The sequence below is a fragment of the Colobus angolensis genome, unplaced genomic scaffold, assembly GCF_000951035.1.
Source record: "Colobus angolensis palliatus isolate OR3802 unplaced genomic scaffold, Cang.pa_1.0 Scaffold307, whole genome shotgun sequence".
Classification (NCBI taxonomy): domain Eukaryota; kingdom Metazoa; phylum Chordata; class Mammalia; order Primates; family Cercopithecidae; genus Colobus; species Colobus angolensis.
Genome location: NW_012116344.1, coordinates 1,096,862 through 1,117,444, shown reverse-complemented (window position 1 = coordinate 1,117,444; position 20,583 = coordinate 1,096,862). Strand labels below are relative to the sequence as shown.

At 50.3% G+C, this 20,583-nt stretch overlaps 1 protein-coding gene across 1 annotated transcript in view; it reads right to left on the bottom strand.

Annotated features, from left to right (window-relative positions):
• GRID1 (glutamate receptor, ionotropic, delta 1) overlaps nt 1-20,583 on the bottom strand; it is a 786,384-nt gene that overhangs the window by 562,454 nt on the left and 203,347 nt on the right. Inside the window, exon 7 of the mRNA XM_011950437.1 lies at nt 337-542. Coding sequence (XP_011805827.1) covers nt 337-542 — 206 coding nt within the window. The remainder of the gene's footprint in view (nt 1-336; nt 543-20,583) is intronic.

Here is a 20,583-nt window from a genome sequence, read left to right as displayed (position 1 = left end):
AGAGGAAAATTAAAAAGGGAAAAAAAAAAAAAAAAAAAGGCCTGAGTCTTGCCTCAGAAATCTCTGGCAGTGACTTGCAAACAGGCTTCCCATCAGCCTCCCCACAGCTTCTCAGAGGCTGGGCAGGCCTTGAGTCACCTGTTAGGGAACAATCAGGAGCCAAGCAGTGCTCAGAGAATCCCCCCTCACAGGCTGTGTGCTGTAGGCCGAGCACCCAAGTGTCTCCATGTCCGTTTAGGCCGTGCATAAGACGACTGTGCCCTACAGCCCACCTGAGCCATCTTCTGCAGAGCCCTGGGCACCAGGCCCCTGAGGCCTCAGGCCCCCACGACCTACCTCATTGATGAAGGAGTGGGCTCCCTGCGGGCTGAGCAGCAGGATGGCGCGACGAAGCGTGTCCCGGTAGCGATTCAGCTCCTCTGTCTTCATCGTGGTGAAGAGGCTGGTGAATACGTGGCTAATGTTCTTGTCCACCTTTTGTAAAGAGACGTCAAGGCCCAGCCGCGAGGCCTGGTCCAGAAAGCTTTGAAGCCCACGGATATCTGAGCAGTGGGAGAAGAGGAGGAGGAGAAAAATCACCTTTAAGTGGGAATGCACCAGGGAGGGTGTCTAACTCCAACACGTTCCACCCCTGCAGGCCACCGCGAAAAACAAGGGTCCAAGTCTGCCTCAGGGATTCCCCTAAACAGAGGTTGGAGGACACCGGCGTAGACTCAGTCGCGCCCACCAGTGTCCAGCCTTGGCTGGCTGTCTTCCAACAGGTTGGATGCCATCCAACAGCTCCTATGGCCAGAACGTGCCCTTGATTCATGACAAGCTCTCTTTCTCTCCCTATATGGGCCCAATCACAGCAATTCTGGCCTTCAGGCCACATTTGCTGGGGGTCCCTGGGCCTGACATCCCCAGTCCCCTCCAACTCCCTCTGCTCCCCACATGAGGCTCCTTGGCCAACCATGGCGAGTTGAGGCCACTGACTGGAGTGGGCCTGGCCTCAGTAGATGGGCAGTTCAAGCCCTCAGTCCCTGCACCAATCCTGCAAATGTACAGCCTGCACCACGGCACCCCAGCCCTGAGGTGTGGGACCCCATCTGGCTTCAGGGACCTGATTTTCCTGGATGAAACATTCCTCCTGCCTGTTTCCAGCTGGAGTGACTCTCACTCCAAGTCCAGTCAGAAGCCCACATCCTGACTGGATCAGGGATGAGCGGGGGGTTCAAGGAGGTACAAAGAGAGCCCATCCTGGCACGCTGGCGATCACTGGGAGAGAGGCCTGTAGGCACAAACCACCCAGGGATGGAAGATTCAACAAGAAGGAACCTGGAAGCCAACATAGTTGCACTGCACACTGCTACAAACCTATCCTTGTGAGGCCTGAGGGTGCTAAAGTTTTTTCAACCAGTGCCAAAATCATCTCTTAGCAGCAGCCTTGTAGAAGCCATTTGGCTTTCCCAAAAAGAGACATGCCCAGGAACAGAGGCAGGCAGGTCTGAGAGTAAGACATGGTCCTGACGATGTCATTTCAGCCCCTGGGTCCATGTGAGGCTGAAGCCTGTTTCTCCCGAATTTCCAGTTTCATGAGCCAGTGAATGCCTTTGCTTGCCAAAGGTGGGTCATGTGCAGCCCAGAGTCTCAATCCACAGACCATTTTTTCACAGCCTGGGATGTTTCTTGCATCTGGCCCATCCTTGCATTTCACCTCCCATAAGCAAGACCCATGCCTGAGTCGCACCCTCCAAAGGACACTCTAGGTCTGCCCAGATCCACAAGCTTCACTGTCCCCATGTCCTGGGATGCCCACAGGCACGGCCTGGCCCATGCAGTCACCAAGATCGAAATCCAAATAAACAGTGTTAGTTCAACCAGGTTTTGCTCCTGACCAGTCCCTCTCCAAAACTCTCTCTGTACTCATTTTGCAAACTTCCTGGTCTACACTCATGCCAAGTGAGCACTATGGCCATCGTAATGAGGGTGCTGGGAGCTGTGCACAGGGACCCCCTTCCCACTGCAGGGGGAAAGCCCTGGACTAGGTAGGGCCTCAGCACCTGCCAGGAACCCTGACACCTAGGACTCAGTGCAGTCCCTGAAGCCCTCAGGCAAATCACCATCCCCTTTGAGCCTGAAGGGCTCTCTGTCAAATGGGGATGAAAATCGCCAACTACCATTTTCCTGGGACTCTGAGGAACCACACTTCCTGTGCAGGCCACCTGCTTGTGTCTCAGGAGCCTGCACCTGGGAGTACAGGGAGCCCACCTCCTGGTGGTGCATGGGGAGGGCACAGTAGCATACAAATGAGAACCCTGGGGCTCTCTAGAGATGGCAAATGTGTGACCATCCAACCATGTCCTCAGCTGGCCCCTTGTCCATCAGCAGCCTGGTCCCTGGAGCACAGCCATGTGACCTAACCCACTGGCTTCACAAAGCACAGGGGTCTCGGTGTTGCTCTTCCCACTGTGTCAGACAGGAAGGAGAGCCAGCCCCAGGGCCGGGATGAAGTGGCCAGCACAGGGCTCCCCCAAAGTGAGGAAAGGTAGCCAACTGAGGACAATACAGTGCGTTACACCTGCACCGGCGCTCCAGGCCCCCAACACACAAGCCCCAGGCTGTCAACACCCTTTGGGTTCCCAGAGAGGCAATTCAGTCTCCATCAGCCTGTTCAGGGCTATGCAGATCTGTAGCTCCCAAGCTTCTTGAAAGAAAAGGTGAAGAAGATAAAGACCTCTTCTTAACCAATTAGAGGGAGTAGCAGAGCAAGCGTGCAGAGATGGCTCAGGAGCCCCAACCAGAAACACAAGCGCTGGTGTCAGCCCCAGTCCTGCCCTCTCTGGAGCACAGCACAATGCAAATCTGTCCATCATAAGCTGGAGGACATTTCAGCACCCAGCGGCCACCCACACCAAAACCAGCAGTGGGCAGCTGTGCTGGGCACATAACAGCCTTCCACGGGTGCCAATGAGGGGTTCCCCCTGGATCTGGACTGTACATAACACAACTTTTAGCCATATATGGCCATTAAAACTTCAATTAATTGAAGAGAAACACAATTACATGCTCAGCTCCTCAGGTGCACTAGCCACATTTCAAGTACTCAACAGCCACATCTGGCTGGTGGCTACCATGTTGGACAGCACAGATATAAATCATATGAGATTGCTCATCACAGAAAGTCCTATTGCCTGGTACTGCCTGGAGAAACCACCTTTAACTAGTGTGGTGTAAACGATATTCCTAAATATGGGAGACTGGCTGCCTTCAGGCCCCTGGCAAAGGCTCCTAATCTCAGGCTTTTTGTTCTCTCACTGTGAGGACTCCTCCAGCTCCAGCTCCGGCCTCGGCCAAGTGACCCGCTTTGATTATGGGACAGTAGTAAACTTGATGCACACAGAGGTTTGAAAAAAGCATTTGTGCATTTCCATTTCCACTCTTAGACCATGCCACCACCATGAGAATATCCCCAGGTCAGCTGCTGGAGGAATGTGGACACACAGAGGAGAGTGAGGCAGGCACCCAGGCAGCCATCCCCAGCTGCAAGCCAGCCGAACTCAGATGCACGAGCAAGCCCAGAGAAGAACTGCCCAGTTGACCTATAGACTCATAAAAAATAATAAATGACTGCTGTTCTAAGCCACTAAGTTTTGGGATCGTTTGTTTCCCAGCAATAACAAACTGATAGATCAAGGTCATCAGATGCACTGTATCTGGTATAGCTTATGAAAACGTTAAGTGAAAGAGCAACACCTTTGCCTTTAAAAATTGCCCTGCCACAGCTTACCTGTGGAACTGTCCACACAGGGCTAAGTGCTAGTCAGCCCCAGGATGAGGCCACATGTCCACAGGGAGCTTCTGCAGCCCTGTCCCTTCCTTAGAACACCAGTGGTCCTCATGGCCCATGGCCTTGGTTGTGACCCGGATCCAAGCACAGCTGCATGATGGGCATGAAGGTGGGATCCTGAGACCTGTCATTTATAAGCTTCTGCTCCTTCCGGCATCTTCTAAGGCCACTGCAAGTCTTTAAAATGGCAGAGACTGGCCATGTCTACAGAGCATACCTTTCTCCATGTCTATGTACCATGAGGGCTTGCATAAGTCCATGAGTCTGGTAGGGACACACATGTGGCCCCAGGGACCTTATGCCTCATGCCAGCATGGCCAGTCCTCTCAGGCTGGGGTTAAAGTCTCCTTCAGTCCCTTCTCTGAGCTCCCTCTACCTAAAACCATCTCAACCCATAGGACTATTTCATTTCTTCAGGGAACAGGAGATGCCATGGGCAGGTAGCAACTGTCTTGGCAACCTGAGTACATGAGAACATGCAATATGGGAGGACACAAGCCCTCAGAGCTCCTCTTCACCTCCCACTGCTGCATTTCTGGCTTTTGTTCCAGCAGCCCCTAATGGGGCTGAGGGTTTACAATCCATCAGAGAGAGTTTAAGCTCCCTGCCAGCAGTGGCTCCTCACGCCTGAAATCAGTGATGCCAGCTGAAGCCAGTGTTCGTGTTCCTGAGGGACCACAGCCCCTGGCTACCACCACCTGCTCCCAGTTGGCTGACAAGGTCAACTCTCAGCCTCCTTTCCCTGAAGCTTCTGTCCAGCTGCACTTGGGGTGAGGCTGGAGGCAGAGTAACAGTGGGGAGCCCAAGGCCGTGCTGCAGCCCTCCTGCCACTCTCCAGGAATGGGGCCACGGAAGCCCACTTCTCCCACAAAGTCCTTTTCTCCCTTCAAGAAACCGAATTTGTAATTCCACCCTACCCTATCCCCCACCCCCAAAAAAACCTGACTGCTGCTGCTGCTCACAGAGAATTCCCCAAGAGGGTAGACAATGAACAGATCTGGGGTTTCCCCCACTGGGTCACAGAGTGAGCGCCCCTCCCCTGGAATCCCTTGGCTCCCACAGGGCTCTGGACTTTGTTCCAGGGCCTCCCCAGCAAGCTCACTATACACACTGGCCAGCCCTACCCACCATCACCAATGCAGCTTCCACCAACCACACGCACCTCCACCCGCCCCTGGGGAAGGTTGCTGACTGAGGCCTTGTCAGGCCTCACATTAACCTGATCCAGAACGGGCATGAGAAAGGCAATGGCCACTGGGTCTCCAGGCAGCCAGGAGAGGCATGGACTCTGGAAAAGGCCACTGGACACTGCGGGGATAGGGAGGAGCTCCCTAGAGAGGAGTCCTGTGCCTTAGAGAAAGGAGGAAGCTTGGGGAGCATGGGCCAGTCCACTCCTGCGAGGAATGCAAGGTGACGGTGCCCATGTCAGGCCTTGACATCGCCTCTCTGCCTGCCAGCCTCGCTGCACCCTCTGTGGGTTCTCAGGGGCCCCGTCACCAGGCCTTCCCAATACCCAAGCTTGCCAGAGTCCTGCCAGCACTCACCCGTTCCTTCTTCCCCCAGTACTCACTGAGCACTCTGTATCTGTCTCTCCCCTGGGTATGGGAAAACAAAACTGAATAAGCCCCTGGGGTTCTTGTATCACAGAACTTAACATTTCAGAGGCCGAGAACAAACCAGAACAAATCAACAGCAGGAAAGACAACGAGATAATTTCTAACAGTGAGAAGAGCCAAAGAAATAAATGCTGGCCTGGAGGGGACTTCAGAGTGGGATAGGAAAGACCCTGCCTCCGTGAGGAGAAGCAGCTCTGGAAAACCCTTGGGAAGAACATTCCAGGAGAGGGAAACAGTACACAGAAAGTTCCAGAATGAAGCATCTTTGACATCAAATGAAGAAGATCCTTGCTCGCCCCATGACAAGGCTGGACTGTGGAACTGCCAGGAAAGGAAGCTGAGGGTCAGTGGGCACCAGGGACCACCCATGGGGAGGAGAGGACACAGGTTCCTCCCTGCCTCCACACCAGCTTTCTGACGCCTAGCCCTGCTTGCCCAGCACATCCCGGCCACTAGCCCTCTCCCCCTGCATCAGGCTCCATGACTCTGCTCTAAAGCTCCTGCCAAAGTCATCAACAAACAGGGGCCCTCCTCGGTCTTTGTCTTCCACGGTTCTCTAGCATCTAGCCTGCAGCCCTGCCTAATACCCTCTCCCCCTGGACTTGCAAGCACAATGATACGCCCCTCTGCTCCCACCCGCTTCCCCTTCTCCTCCCTCACACACTCCCAGTCACATTCCCACTAGTCCTGAACTTCCCCCTGGTACTACCTGCAATATCTGTTCTCACATGTCTAAGAAGAGCATCACCACACATGTACTAACGAGGCCCACATCCTGGACTGGCGGAAGCCTTTCAACTTCTCCTCCTAAACATTTTCCGAGTTCCATTTTCTGAGTTCCACTCTCCCTTCTCAGGTTCAGCACTATCACCTCCTCCCTAGGATTCATGCAACAGTGTCCTGCAGGGTCCCCGATCCTAGCATCTGCCCTCTAACACATTCCACAATAATTTTCTCTCTTGAGATTACATCTGCTCACAATACAGCCCTCCTCTAAACCTTCAACAAGTAACACAATTTATGTAAGAGTTGCCAAGAAATTAATACCCTCAAAATTATCAGTCAATCAAGTTACAAACAAAAAGTCTTCTAAAGACTTCATTATTGTGCACAAAATAGACTCCAGACATTTTGAGTACCTAAGAGACTGTGGTCCTAATCCCATTTTTTTGAGACGGAGTCTCTCTTTTGTTGCCCAGGCTGGAATGCAGTGGCGCAATCTTAGCCCACTGCCACCTCCACCTCCCAGGTTCAAGCAATTCTCCTGCCTCAGCCTCCAGAGTAACTGGGATTACAGATGCCTGCCATCACACCCGCCTAATTTTTGTATTTTTAGTAGAGAAAGGGTTTCACCATGCCTAACAGCATTTTCTATTTGTTTTAACATTCATCACCTGCCTCTACCATGACCTGCTCAAACCATGTACCTTGGGCTCCAAAAAAAAGAAGCTCTTTGCCCACTCCTGGACATCCTCCATACACACACACACACCCTCCACTGGGATGCTCCCAATTTGAAATTTACAGAGCCCTACTCCTCCATCAAGACCCAATTCAAACTTCCCCTCTGAGGCCATCTCAGGTCCTCAAGTTGAAATTCATGCCTCCTTCAAATTTAATAATATTAAATAATATTAACAACATTGCATCATAATATATGGGTAACAGGAGCTAGGCCTTTCTCATTTGTGTTCTTTATCAAACCCCAAGGCTTGGTGCCTAGTACAGAGTCAGAAACAGTAAAAGTTTATGGAATCAAGTTGAACCACAGCGGGAACCTGCCTGAAGCCCAGCGTGACTTCAGCAGCCACATGATGACCACGTATCAGGCGGAGGCAAAGCCCTACTTAGTAAGGAATGGAAGTCGGGAAAATCATTTTTTCAAAAATCTAAGGTTATAACTGTGACTATCCCTCCACTCCCTCTGAAAAATATCAGATAGTATTTTTAATACTGGGTATTTTCAATACTTTCTTTCTGAAATGTAATTGAAGTGAAAGAAGACATTTCAAATTGCTTCCCCTACTATTTTCAATTTCTGAGAAAGGCCCAGGCACTGAGAGTACTTATAGAGAATATTTTACCATCTGTAATGTACATATATATGTATGAATGCTGCCAGCTCACACCCAGGAGAAGTTCACAGTTAGAAGTGTTTTTGGATTATTGGCAAATTTTCCAAAGGCTGAGACACAACTTTGATTCCACAGACTTTCTTTTTTTTTTACTTCTTTCCTATCTGAGCCCCCAAAGATATGCTTTGAATTTCTTCCCAGATGTAGTTTACCCATAATTCAAGTTCATTTCTAAGAGCCCTGCCCAGCCTCCTCTCCTCTTTCATTGCACATTCCCCTCCCACCACCAGCTCCTAACGTCACCATAGTTGTTGCAAGCAGAGCAGGTGTGATGGTTGGCAGGATCTGCTGTTTCCAAGAGAACCCAAAGAACTACCCGCTGTGGCTCCAATCACGGGGGATACCCTTGCCCTCTGCCCGCTGGAATCCATCTGGAGCCTCACCTCCACATACCTCACACCTCGGCTTCTCAGCTATGCATTTCCTCTTCCTCCGTTCCCGCCCTCTTCCTTCCTTCCTCACATATTTCCTGAGCACTGTCCTGGGCCAGGCCCTATGCTTGGTTCCAGAAGAGCAGAATTTTAAAACTTCACAGCCCTGTCCTGGAGGAGCTCTGGGTCCTGAGGGTAAGACTGACGCTGACCCTGAAGAAAGGAGTGGCTCCCATCTGCCACTTCTTGAGCACCTCCTATTGCCAGAATGTGTTCCATTTGCAGAGAGTATTTCATAAATAAATGAATTCCCTGCAATCGATCCATGTAGATGACTCTCTGTGGAAGTCAGAGGGGTACCAAGCAGGCCCAGGGGCAATTCAGCAAAGGTATGGCACATCCAGCAGCTGTTGGTAAAAGTGGAAGCAGGCCTCCCCCGTCGTGGGGTGACAAGGTCCCCCAGAGCCTAGGCAAGGGCTGCATTCAGGTGAGTAGAATGATGGTGTCCCACCAGCTTCAGCAGCACAGGGCCACTGCTCTAAGTCTTCTTGCCCAAGGTCTCATCTGGGAGAGTCTTTTCTGGGAGGGACAACACTCATGGTAGGCCCGGCCCTGAGGTCCTCCAGATTGACATCCCATCCCTCACCCCAAAAACCTCCACCCTCTGTATTAACCATATCATTTTCCCAAAGATATGAACTTATTTATTTAACTTTTATTTTAGTTTCAGAGTGTATCATATGGAACCAAAAAAGCCTGAAGAGCCAAGACAATCCTAAGCAAAAACAATGAAGCTGGAGGCATCACATACTTAACTTCAAAATATACTATAAGGCTACAGTAACCAAAACAGCATAGGGGTGCTGGTACAAAAATAGACACATAAACCAATGGAACAGAAAAGAGGACCCAGAAATACAGCTGCACACATACAACCATCTGATCTTCAACAAAGTTGACAAAAACAAGCAATGGGGAAAGGACTCCCTATCACTAAGTGGGGCTGGGATAACTGGCTAGCCATATGCAGAAGACTAAAACTGGACCCCTTCCTTACATCTTTTACCTTTTGATGCTTTGACATCTGGGGCCTTGCTTACCCTGGAGGGCCTGTCTCTCCCTGGGTTAGTAAGCAACTTGCTCTAGAGCTTGCCTTTTATCTGCAAACCAACTAATCCAGAGCCCAGAACCCCAAGCACATTTTATATTGGGATCTCACACTCAGGGACACTATACACTTGTCCCAATCACCCCAGGGCCAGGTACCAGACAACCAGGGACAACCCTATGCCCCAGAGCCCACTGGGCTTATTCCCATCAGCCAACCCTAAGCCCGCCTACTCTGCCTTGCCTGTTCCTCCCCATGGAAAGCACAGCCGACTCTTGCCCACAGTTTCCCCCCTCCTCCCTTCTGCTTCCCTGTGGCACCCGCTGGCAAGGCAGGCCCTCGTCTCTGGGAATCTGCAAGTATAACAAATGATCTTTTCAATGGTAGTCATCTCCTAATGTATTGGCCTTGCCATACTTAAATCATAATAAAACCTGTATTAAAACTCCCGTGCTCCTTGCAGCACTCTGCAATAGCCAAGACAGGGAATCAGCCTAGGTGTTCGCCAGCCGATAGATGGATGAAGAAAACGTGGTGTACATGCACAATGGAATGCTCTTCAGCCTTTGAAAAGAAGGAAATCTTGTCATTTGCAACAATGTGCATGAGCCTGGAGCAGATTATGCTAAGTGAAATAAACCAAACCCAGAAAGACAAATACTGCATGATCTCACTTACAAGTGGAATGTGAAAAAGTTTAACTTGAAATGGAGAATAGAACGGTGGTTACCAGAAGCTGGGGAGTTAGGGGACTGGGGAAATGTTGGTCAAACGAGGTGAAATTTCAACTAGGCAAGAGGATAAGTTCAAGTGATCTATTGTATAAATCTTGACTACAGTTAATAACAATATATTGCATATTCGAAAATTCATGAAAGAGTCAATCTTAAGTGTTCTCACCACAAAAAAAAAAGCATGTGAGATAATGCATATGTTGATTACCTTGATTTAGCCATTCCACAATGTATGTCTATATCAAAACATGTTGTATATCATAAAAACATAACTTTTACTTGTCAAAAAAAAAAAACCCCCACTGTCTTCCATGGTGGTCTGAGATTCACAGCTTAGGAAAAGGCACAAAGCAGCAGCCCCATTGCCCTGCTCCCCCAGGGGTGCACAGAATAAGCACAAGCCTGGGTTCACTATCTGGGTGATCCTGGGCAACCACCTCTCTGAGCCCATTTTCTCACCTGCAAAGCAGAGCCAACCCCACCTTCCTCCTAGGAGGCCTTAGATCCTTCAATGAGGGGCATACATCACAGCTGGCACAGTGCAAAATAGATGTTCAGCGGCTGTCAGCTCCCTTCCAACCTTCTCATAAGTGCAGGGAACGCCCCCAAAAGGGCTCCCAAATGAACAAATCATCTCTCTTGTTCTAGAGTCTCATCAAGAAGGGAGGTGCCATCCTGACAATTGGGTGACACAATAGAAAACTAAAAAGGTCATCTCTCCCTTCTGTGATCATGGAAATTCCAAAGTTGTAAAGTGGCTTGAAGGGGAAGGTCTGTCATTGAAAACTCTTTGAGAAAGGAAACAAGTTTCTGCCTCTAATAAGGGCTGATAGTACCTAGGAGCCTTCTGCTCAGACAGGTTTCAGAACCAGCCACAGAGCCACATAAGGGCAGCTTCAGGAAAGGGAGTGGGTGGTCTGGATGACTCCGTATGGGCACGTTCACACTGTGTGTTCACATGTGTGCTGTTTCAGACACAGGGACCTTGAATGAGCCGTACCCACACCCCCTGCCTGGGGCACTGACAATGGAAGGCTTTGGCTGATCCAACCACGTTCCGATTTCCCACAAAGTTCTACTCCTTTCCATTTAAAAAACAAACACAGGGAAAAACATTTTAAATAATCAGGCTGGAAGATCGAGATTAAAAACAATTTAAAATAAACATCTACTCTGGCACTTTGGAAAAAACATACCACGCTACATTAAGTGCTTTGAATTAAGTAAATTATGCCAAGTAACTAATTTACATAATTATCAAGATTTGCATTTTACACATGTTATGATGAAAATGACTTTATAAAATAATTCTTCACCAACTTGTGTTCCAAGTTGGGTTCCAGTATTTGGATAAAATTCCATAGTGTTTATCTGCTACTGTCTTTCATGTTTCAAATCTCTGGCTCCTTCAATATTTTCTTTTAATCTGGCAGGTCCCTTGTTCCCACTGCAATAAATAGGCCCTTTGATTTACAATTCCCTTCCATCAACTGAGTGAGATCATATTTTTAAGGAATCCATAATATGCTAATGATTTTTAGAATTTTCACAAATAAAGTTTGATTTTCCTGTCACCTTTCACTTACGAGGTATTTGGTAATGATTTTAGCAGTTCTTCCTCTATGATTTGCAGGGATGGTTTTCAGAGTCCTGCTGTTTTGACGCCATTTTTTCAGGACAAGGAATCAGCATGGCATTTCCCCACAAGCTTCTTTCCTGCATCAACAGGCCCCTCAGGGCAGGAGCAAGACCCCAGCCGAAGGCGCCCAGCGGGAGGCTCGCCTCCAGTCCTTGGGTGCTTGGTGCCCTCTCCCTGAGCTGCTGGATTCTTCAATGCTTCGTTTCTTTTCTCCCTCTCTGTGGCTTGTTAGGAAGGCTAACCATATCACGAAAGATGGAAAAACTGAAGGCCAGAGAAGTTGAGCTCCTCCTTCAGAACACAGAGGAACAACCCACATCATTGCTTTGAAGGAGCTCTGGGTATTTTTCTGGATCCCTCTTTCATTTAAGTAGAGAAGCAAATCTAGAGAAGTAATTTCCAAGTGTTTGTCCAAACAGCCACATGTGAATTTCCAGGGACTCCAAAGCTGATGCCTTTGGATTTTGTTAATGCCACAGCCCGATGACGTCTCTCCATGGTATGGCCAAACCAATGATGCCATAATCGTAACAGCATGTTACAGACTGAATGTTTGTGCTCCCCCAAAATTCATGTGTTAAAATCCTAACCCTCAATGTGATGGTATTAGAAGAGGGGGCTTTGGGAGGTAACTAGGGTCATAAGGGTAGAGACCTCCTGGTTGGAATTAGTGGCCTTATAAGAAAATAAGAGACTCGAGATCTTTTTCTCTCTACCAGGTGTACACACTGAGAGAAGATGGCCAACTGCAAACTAGGAAGAGTGCCCTCACCAGACGTCAGATCCAGCACCTTGATCTTGAACTTCTCAGCCTCCAGACTGTGAAAATTAAATGTGTGTTGTTTAAGCCCCCCAGCATGAGGTATTTGTTATGGCAGCCCAAGTTTACTAGGACACAGCACATCTTATCAAGGTCTGCCTTCTTGCCAGGCACTATGTGAAGTAATTTGCATATACTGTCTAATTTAATCCCCATGACACCCTCATGTCTTGCCTGAGTTTATCCAGCCTAGGAAGGGGCTCAAATCCAGGGCCTCTGACTCCACCAGAGGTCTTTAACCTTATTCACCAACAAGCTGAAGGCACCTGAGAAGGGATGAGAAGGAGGCAGGTTTGTAAACCCCATCATGTTTGCAATGGTCTGGTTTGCGATGCTGAGGTAGGTGCCCGGCACACACATTTCACCTGAGCCTGAGCACCCATAAGGAATTACCAGAGTATGCCCATTTCACAGATAAGTCACTGGCTCAGAACAGAGCTGGGATTCAGCCCCAGATCTGTCTACCATAAGGGGCTCTGCTCTCTGTGCACCAACACATGGAAACCCCCATCCCCACCCCAGACCTACCTAGTGGCCACCGCAGGCATACAGAACTCCAGAGAGACAGTGCAGCAGGCTGGTCAAACGCTGGAGTCTGGCATTTAAGAATGGCAAGAGGAAACCGTGATGCATGCCATTACCAGCTGTTAATTTGCAATCAGTATTAATAAGTGACATTACACAGTGAAATGTAGCATCTTCATTAGTTCTGTAAATTATCACTCTGAGTAAAGCCCATTCTACTAGAAAGAGCTGCCCCAACTGAGTTAACTTGGAAGCAACCTGGGCTGGGTTTCACCTCTGCAGACCTGTCCGAGGGCCACCCAGGGGCTGTCACCCACCCACCCAATGGGCCCTCCTAATCCCTGGGACCAGCAGTGTCTCGGGATCTGCTCTGGTGGGGAATGTGTGTGGGCCTGCCCTGGTCACTGCCCACAACTCCCACCCTCTCAGTGACAGGGTGATGGGACTGCCCCACACTATCTCACCCACTCAGGCTTGCTCCAAGCCTATGTCTGGTGCCCAACCAGGCCATGCCCTATTGTGGATACTAGAGAGAAGGATCAGATCCTGTCCTTCTGTCAGGGAGTCCAACAGGAAACGGACAAGAAAACAGTGTTTGAGGATGTACTAGGAACACCAGGGAGTGCACGAGAAGGGATTTGTTTCCCCAGACAGAGGGAAGGTCTCAAGAAAGCCTTCAGAGAGTCAGGAGTTGGAACTTGCAGGATGAAGAGGCATTTTCTGCATGGACAAGAGAGGGAGTATTCCAGACCGAGAGGATGTCAGGATCAAAGGCCTCATGGAACCCAACAGCCCAGCTGGAGACCTGTGCGTGGTTCTGTTTTGGTATGAGGGGTGTGGGGCCTTGTGTGCCCGCAATAGGATAGCCACAGTGGCATTTCTGGACAGCAAGGGTGCCAGAAAACCCTGAGACCAGGGCCTAGGGCCCAGCCATGCCAAGCCCACCACTCCTGCCCACTGTCTCCTGTCTCTGAGGCAGAGAAAGGATGACAGCAACAGAGCCACTTCACTGGAGTGAGCCCTGAAGCCCCGCTCTGCGCCCAAGAGTCCCCACAGCCTGAGCAGTTGCTGCCTAGCTCTCAGCGAGGCCACTTCAAGGCAGGGCTGTGGCCCCCCTGTGGGAGAAAGAGCCTGGGTTTGGGGGCCTGCCACAGGGGAGGTGGACTCACGGGTGGCCATCTCTGGCCTGGGCATGGCTCTTAAGTTCCCTGAGCTTCAGCCACTGCCTCTAAATTGGGCAGAGTGAGGCTGTCTAGGGGTAGGACCACCGTAAGGGGCACATGGAAGGACAGATATGAAGCACCTGGGACGGAGCCCATGTGAGGGGCAGGCCACTCGGAACAGCAGCCCATGCTCTCCAATGTGGCTGCCGCCCCTCACCCATCTGTGCCTTGCAGCCCTGACAGGGAGGCTTCTGTCTTCACAGCTTTCCACTGACCTCATGACAAGTGTTCTTTAAATTATGTATTTAATTTACATAATTACTCTCTGATATTTACTCGGATTTAATTTGTTTCCTCGGGAACCTGTCTTTGAAGGGACAGTAGCAACCAGAGCTGGAAGTGAAGCCACAGCAAGGGGCCCACAGATGCCACCACCCCTCATTGTGGGCCTCCCGACGCCACTTCTGCAGAGGGACCTCACTCTGTCCGAGCTCCAGGGTGCCACAGAGCCTCCAGTGACGGAGCCCGGTGGGTGCCAGGTCAGGTGGCATCTGGGATTCTGCCCCAGGCCTGAGTCTGGGTGCAAAGGAAGGCCTCCCTGACTGACACATTCACTCACACACACACGCTCAGGTATTCCGACTCACCAGTGTTCACGCTCACCTGTACTCACACACACTTAGTGGGCTGGAGCCCATCCTACCACTTTGCCAGAGCCTATTGTTACATTTTCAGGAATTAGCAAGCCAGTTATTAAACACAGCCAGTATGGATTAAATTATATAAACCTATCATTAAACAAATTATATTAACAAACAAAATTGATAAATACACAAAGCTCATCATTCCCTAATTACTTTGCTGCGTTTTACTATTATCTGCGCTCTTGAGGCTATTAATGTCTATCCTATCTGAAACACCAGAAATAATGGGTGTCATTGCTTCCCAATTCCATGTCCAGGGACATCATGCTGCTCAAGATGGGGCTGGTGGTCAGTAGAGGTGGGGAGCTCTGCAAGAACGGAGTGGTGACACAGCTGGATACCCCAGCCCAGGCAGCCCGGCCATGCTAGGAGCAACACAGGTGGCCCAGGGCCTCTGCAACCCCACAGAGCCCCGCCACGAAAACATGCCTGTTAAGCCCCCAAATTAAAGCCACATCTATATTAATTAAGAGGCAGGATCTGCAGGCCTAATGGGGCTGTCTGCCCATCCATCACAAACTCGTTACCTCCTGCCAGAACCTCTTGGGCCAGATTACAAATGGGATGTAGGGTGGGGGCCAGGGAGGCAGGGTATTATCCTGAAATATAATTTGAATTTTCCTTCCAAAATACCATCCTTGGTCTGATCCATCACATACCGCACCCGCCCAGGCCTGGCACAAGCAAGGACTGGACCGTGGGGCCATCCATCACAGGCCGCCGGAAGGCCCTGGAAATGCCAGGGCTGCTCTTGGGCTCTGAGGAAGGTGCAGACAACTGGACTAATAGTATGATCAACGCCAGTGGGGTGGGGCTGCAGTCATGGGAAACGGCTGCTGGGACCAACACTGTCCCCTCTCCTCCTCCCAAGGGCAGATGTCCTTCCTGCCAGGAGTGCTGGGCCAGGGGAGTAGGGAAGTGAGCCCCCATTTATGGCTTATGAAGCACCTTCTTTGCACTGTCCCACACTCTCCCCTTCATTTACTCCTCACAGCAAGCCTACAAGGGCAGGATTTTCATTCCTGCTTTACAGAGGAAAAAACTGGGGCCTAGAGAGCTTCAGGCACTCTAGTAATAAGGGCTGAACCAGGAGGTCTGATTCTGTCCAGCTCTGCTGCCTCCAGGAGAGTGATACAACAGAATGTAGAGCCCCAAGGACCACAGTCCACACCGTGGTCTCCAGGAGGGCCCCTGACTTCTTGACCAACCTCCATATCCCAGGGGGTCCCTCCCAGCAGCAGCAGGTGTCTTTAGAGAGTGGCCCCAGATCCTGGGCATCTTTCTCAGCACTGCATATCCCCAGATCCAAGCATGGAGCCTGGCATGCAATAGCAGCTCAGAAAAGTCACATGGAAAAAAACGTTCAAATTAATTACAGAAATGCAATTCCTTGTGCAGGAGTGGAAGCTCAAGTCCAACAGTAGCCCACTGGGTTGATGCAGAAGCCCACACCTGAGCTAGCCTATGCAAACTGAAGAGGAGGAATTGAAAGAGCTGCCATCGTAGAATGGGCAAGAGCACACACCTCTGCTCGCTGCCACCTGTCCAGGAGCAAAACTGGGGGATACTCCAGCAGTGCACCCGGCACTGTGCCAAGCCCCATGCACTCCCCATCTCATTTACTCACCCCAGCAACCCCAGGAGGGCAGGTCTATTATTATCCCCACTTTACAGATAACTGAGGTTTGGAGAGGTGAGTGCCAATGCCACAGTTCAAATCCAAGTCAATCTGACTCCAAAGCCCCTACCTTGAGTCTCTCTGATATTTAGGAACATGCCTCCTATAAAGAAGCCCCTCATTATTGTTAGCCCCCTTCACCTTCTAGAAAAAAACAATAATCAAAAATAAATCCACACTCTGCCAGATGCCCTCTGCCCAGGCCAGCATCATAGGCTGTATGGTTTGCTGAAGGCTGGGGAAGGCCCTCTGGTGGCCTTGGGTCTGTGCAGCCCCTGCCTGCAGCCAATAGCTGGGTGCCCACTTTGTCCGGTTCAACCAGGCCCATTCGACGGCTGGCCTGCCATTCTTCAAGGTGTCAACCACACAGTCTCTGCCCGGGACACCACATGGGCTCTTTCCTAACCCATAGCTGCCTTTTTTTTTTTTTTTTTAAACCAACTTTGCAAGAGCAACTGAAAAGGCAGATTCAGATTCTGAGTCAGAGTTTTCATTGCAATTATAGTGATTTCCAGTTTAGAGGGAAATGAACACCCCAGAAAGCATTTAGAATGAATCCTACCATTCTGGAATAGCAATAAAACTTCCTGAGGAATAAAATATGAGCAGTTCATCACAAGCCCTGTCACCAGGATAAAGGGGAGATCGAATCGTCTGTGGGTTAGCACAGGTTCCTGGGGCAATCAGAGGTATCAGAAGCTCTGGTGGAAGTCCCCCATTCTCGCCTCCACTCCCCTGCCTTTTCCACTGAATATATACATCAGCCCTAAATGAGGGGACAGGTTAATAGTCCTCAGGACTCTCTAGTGGGTGTACGGGAATAGAGAAGCCAGGAGGGAGGAAAGTTGTGAATCTCTAGTCGGGGCTGGGCTGTGTGCTTGTCTCCAGGAAGCTCTGAAAATCCACTGGCAGGATGCAGGCCTGAGGAGGATGGGAAGGCAGGGAAACCTCTGAGCAACAGGACGGGTACAAGGCATCGAGGGTAGCCGTGCCTGCTGATGGGGAGGACAAAGTCCCCAGACATCCAAGGCAAGTTCCAGTCCCCAGTATGACCTTCCTAGCTGAGCACTCTCCAGCTAGCAGGCTGGAGAAGGAGTCAGATGTAGAGACAGCTGCAACAAGCTGCAAAATTCGGAACTCCATCCACATGCAAATGCTAGGAGAACCCAAAAGAATGCCCAGCCTCTAGGGAAGGTGTGAGCAAGGGGAGAAGAGAGGGGAACCACACGCATGCACAACTTGTTGCCTGCCCAGCACATCCCTCTTCTTCTGGAAACAGTTCCCTGCTCTTGTTTGGGGGAATTCCTCCTTATCCTGTTCCAATCTGATCTTGTAGCTCTAGTGGGCGCTGCCATCCATGCAACCTGTCCCCCAGGCACTGGCCATAGCTCATTAGTCCAGAAGAGATCACATGATTCAGGCCCAGCCTGTCAGAGCCCTTCCCTGATTTTTTTTCAAACTGTAACTAAGAGGGATGGCCCTCTAGAAAAAGCTGGTAGGAGGCTCAGGAGGTGAGAGCTGCCATGTTTCTTGTCCAATGGGGAAAGCCGGGGTGAGGGAATTGACTGATATACAGGTAAAGAAACCAAAGGGCAACATTTGAGTCCCTGGTTTGACAAAGCCAGAGGCTCAGACAGCTCCGGCCCTTTAACTAAGGTAGCTCAAGGTGAGTTTCTGTCACCCATTGCCAAAAGAGAACCACAAGAGCAAAAGCCCAGAAGCAAGAAAATGTATGACTTGTGATTAATGGTGCTATGTGGGAGCAGATGGGGAAGGGAATGTCAGAAGAGACATCTAGAACAAGTCATGTCCAGGAGATCTCACATCTCAAAGGCCAGCATGATGGGTCTGTACCCTCAGATAGGAGGGAGATCCTAAAGTTGGGGAAGGATATAAACAGGGCTGGGCCAACAGAAGTGGTCTGGAGGGAACAGTAGACAGGAGTGGGAGGTGTGGCAACAGACCAGGCAAGAGAGGATGACAGGCAGACTCCAAGGGGAGGGGTATCAGGAGTGAATAAGGATAAAGGAGAAGAGGTACTCAGTGGAAGAGTGAACAAGCTGACTGTCTGGATGGAGAGAGGGGAAGAAAGGGGAGGCTAAGATGGCTTGGAGGCTTCCAAACAGGACCTCTGGAAGCATGAAGGTGGCAATAGTGAATCCATAAGACAGAGAAGGAGGAACAAGCTTAGGATGGAAGCTGTGAGTTCTGATGGGGGTTTGTTTACTGTGAGGTGTTGACGCACATCTTAATCAGATGCTTGAAAACTTGAATCCAAACACGATCAGGGCTACAGATGTAACTTGCTGTGTCCTCACCAGAGGAACAACTGAAGCCACAAATGTGAATGTTGGCCCAGGAAGAGATACAGAGCAAGACAGAATGAGGGCTAAGGACATGGCATGAGACCCAGGAGGCACATGCCCCCCAAGCAGGAAAAGGTGGCATTTCCAGTAAGCAGGGTGGCCAAGACCACTGGGTGCTTGGAGGGCTCAAGGGTGATGAGCTCAAAACGGTGCTGCCTGCGCCATGAATGATGGCGACGCCCCCAGAGAACTTCTAGTGGAGTGACAAATGGAGAAACGTAAAGAAGGGCTTGTACGCCATGCTCAAACTTTTATCTCCCTAAACACGTCTCTCCTCCAGGTGCTCACCAGCAGGACCTCTCCCATGGACAGCTTGGAATTGGGAGTATTTCCCAGTAACCTGAGTTCTTAGGCCACCTCTGCGGGCTCCATGGAAGAAAGCAGATGGCAAGTCCAGGTAGTAACAGTGAGGTTACCCTAGGGACAACCAGGAACCCTCCCAAATTATAAATGCAAGTTGACAGCCAACAGTCAGTGAAGGTGTTGTCAGCACCCCCTCCATCATTATCCAAAATATAGGGGATAGTAGCCTCCTCGGGACTGTCCATAAGCGTGGCTGCCTGGGCTCTGGCTCCAGCTGCTCCCACAGGTGAGCTGTGGTCTCCCTGAAAGGATGTTGGGCCCCCAGAGCATGGGACCAGCACAGCCTAGACAGTGATCAAGGGGATTTTCATAAACAGCATGAATTCTCAAGATTTCTGCTGTGTCATTTCATGCCAGATTTGTCCACCCAATGCAGTGTTTCTTCCCTGACACAGGCCTGTTCACAAGCCTCCAGGGCTCCTGGGTCCGTGGAATAATTTCCATTCATCAGCCTGAGACTGAGCACCCTGACAGAGGGGAAGGGCCTGGCCCTGGGAGTCAGACAGCCCTGGCCCCAGTCTTGGCTTCACCACCCATCAACTAAGGTACCTCTCACCTCTCTGCACCTTCGTCTCCCTACCAATGAAAACACTGATTACAATTAAAAGGAGAAATGTATCTCCATTACAGGGTTATTGTGAGAATTAAAGGTCAGGCATTTGTGGAGGTGCCCAGTGAATTGCAGCTACGATGACCATCATCAGAAGTTAGTCACTCACCTACTAAGCCCACTGGGAAGCAGCTGATGTGCCCTTGCCTGTCCTGGCTTTCAGCAGCACCCTGACTCCTGACCTTTCCAAATTCTCTCTGCTCTGTAGCACTCAGCTCCAACCCCACTTGAAAGGGCTCCCAGACCAAAAGAAACACCTGTGTGAGGTCACAGAGGTACTACAGAGATGGGAAATTATTCAAAGAGGCAATTCAGGAGGCCATGGGACAAGTCAGGAGACACTGAATCATGGCTGAGAGGTTTGTGTGACCAATGGGAAGCAAAATATGAGCAGATTTCCCCAGTCATATTGTACAACCTGAGGCAGAGTCTGGGTGATCCTACACTGTCCAATGTGGCAGCCACCAGCCACAGGGGGCTCCTGAGCATTTGAAATGAGGCGGAATCAACTGAGATCGGCTGTTAAGTGTAAAGCTGAGGTTGAATTTCAAAGCTTTGGTATAAAAGAAAGAATGCAAAATATTTCATTAATTATCTTTTTTTTTTTTTTTGAGACAGAGTCTCACTCTGTCGCCCAGGCTGGAGTGCGGTGGCCTGACCTCAGCTCACTGCAAGCTCCACCTCCCGGGTTCACATCATTCTCCTGCCTCAGCCTCCCGAGTAGCTGGGACTACAGGCGCCCGCCACCATGCCCAGCTAATTTTTTTGTATTTTTAGTAGAGATGGGGTTTCATTGCATTAGCCAGGATGATCTCGATCTCCTGACCTCATGATCCACCCACCTCGGCCTCCCAAAGTGCTGGGATTACAGGTGTGAGCCACCGTGCCCGGCCGAGGCGAGAGGATCTCTTGAGCCCAGGAG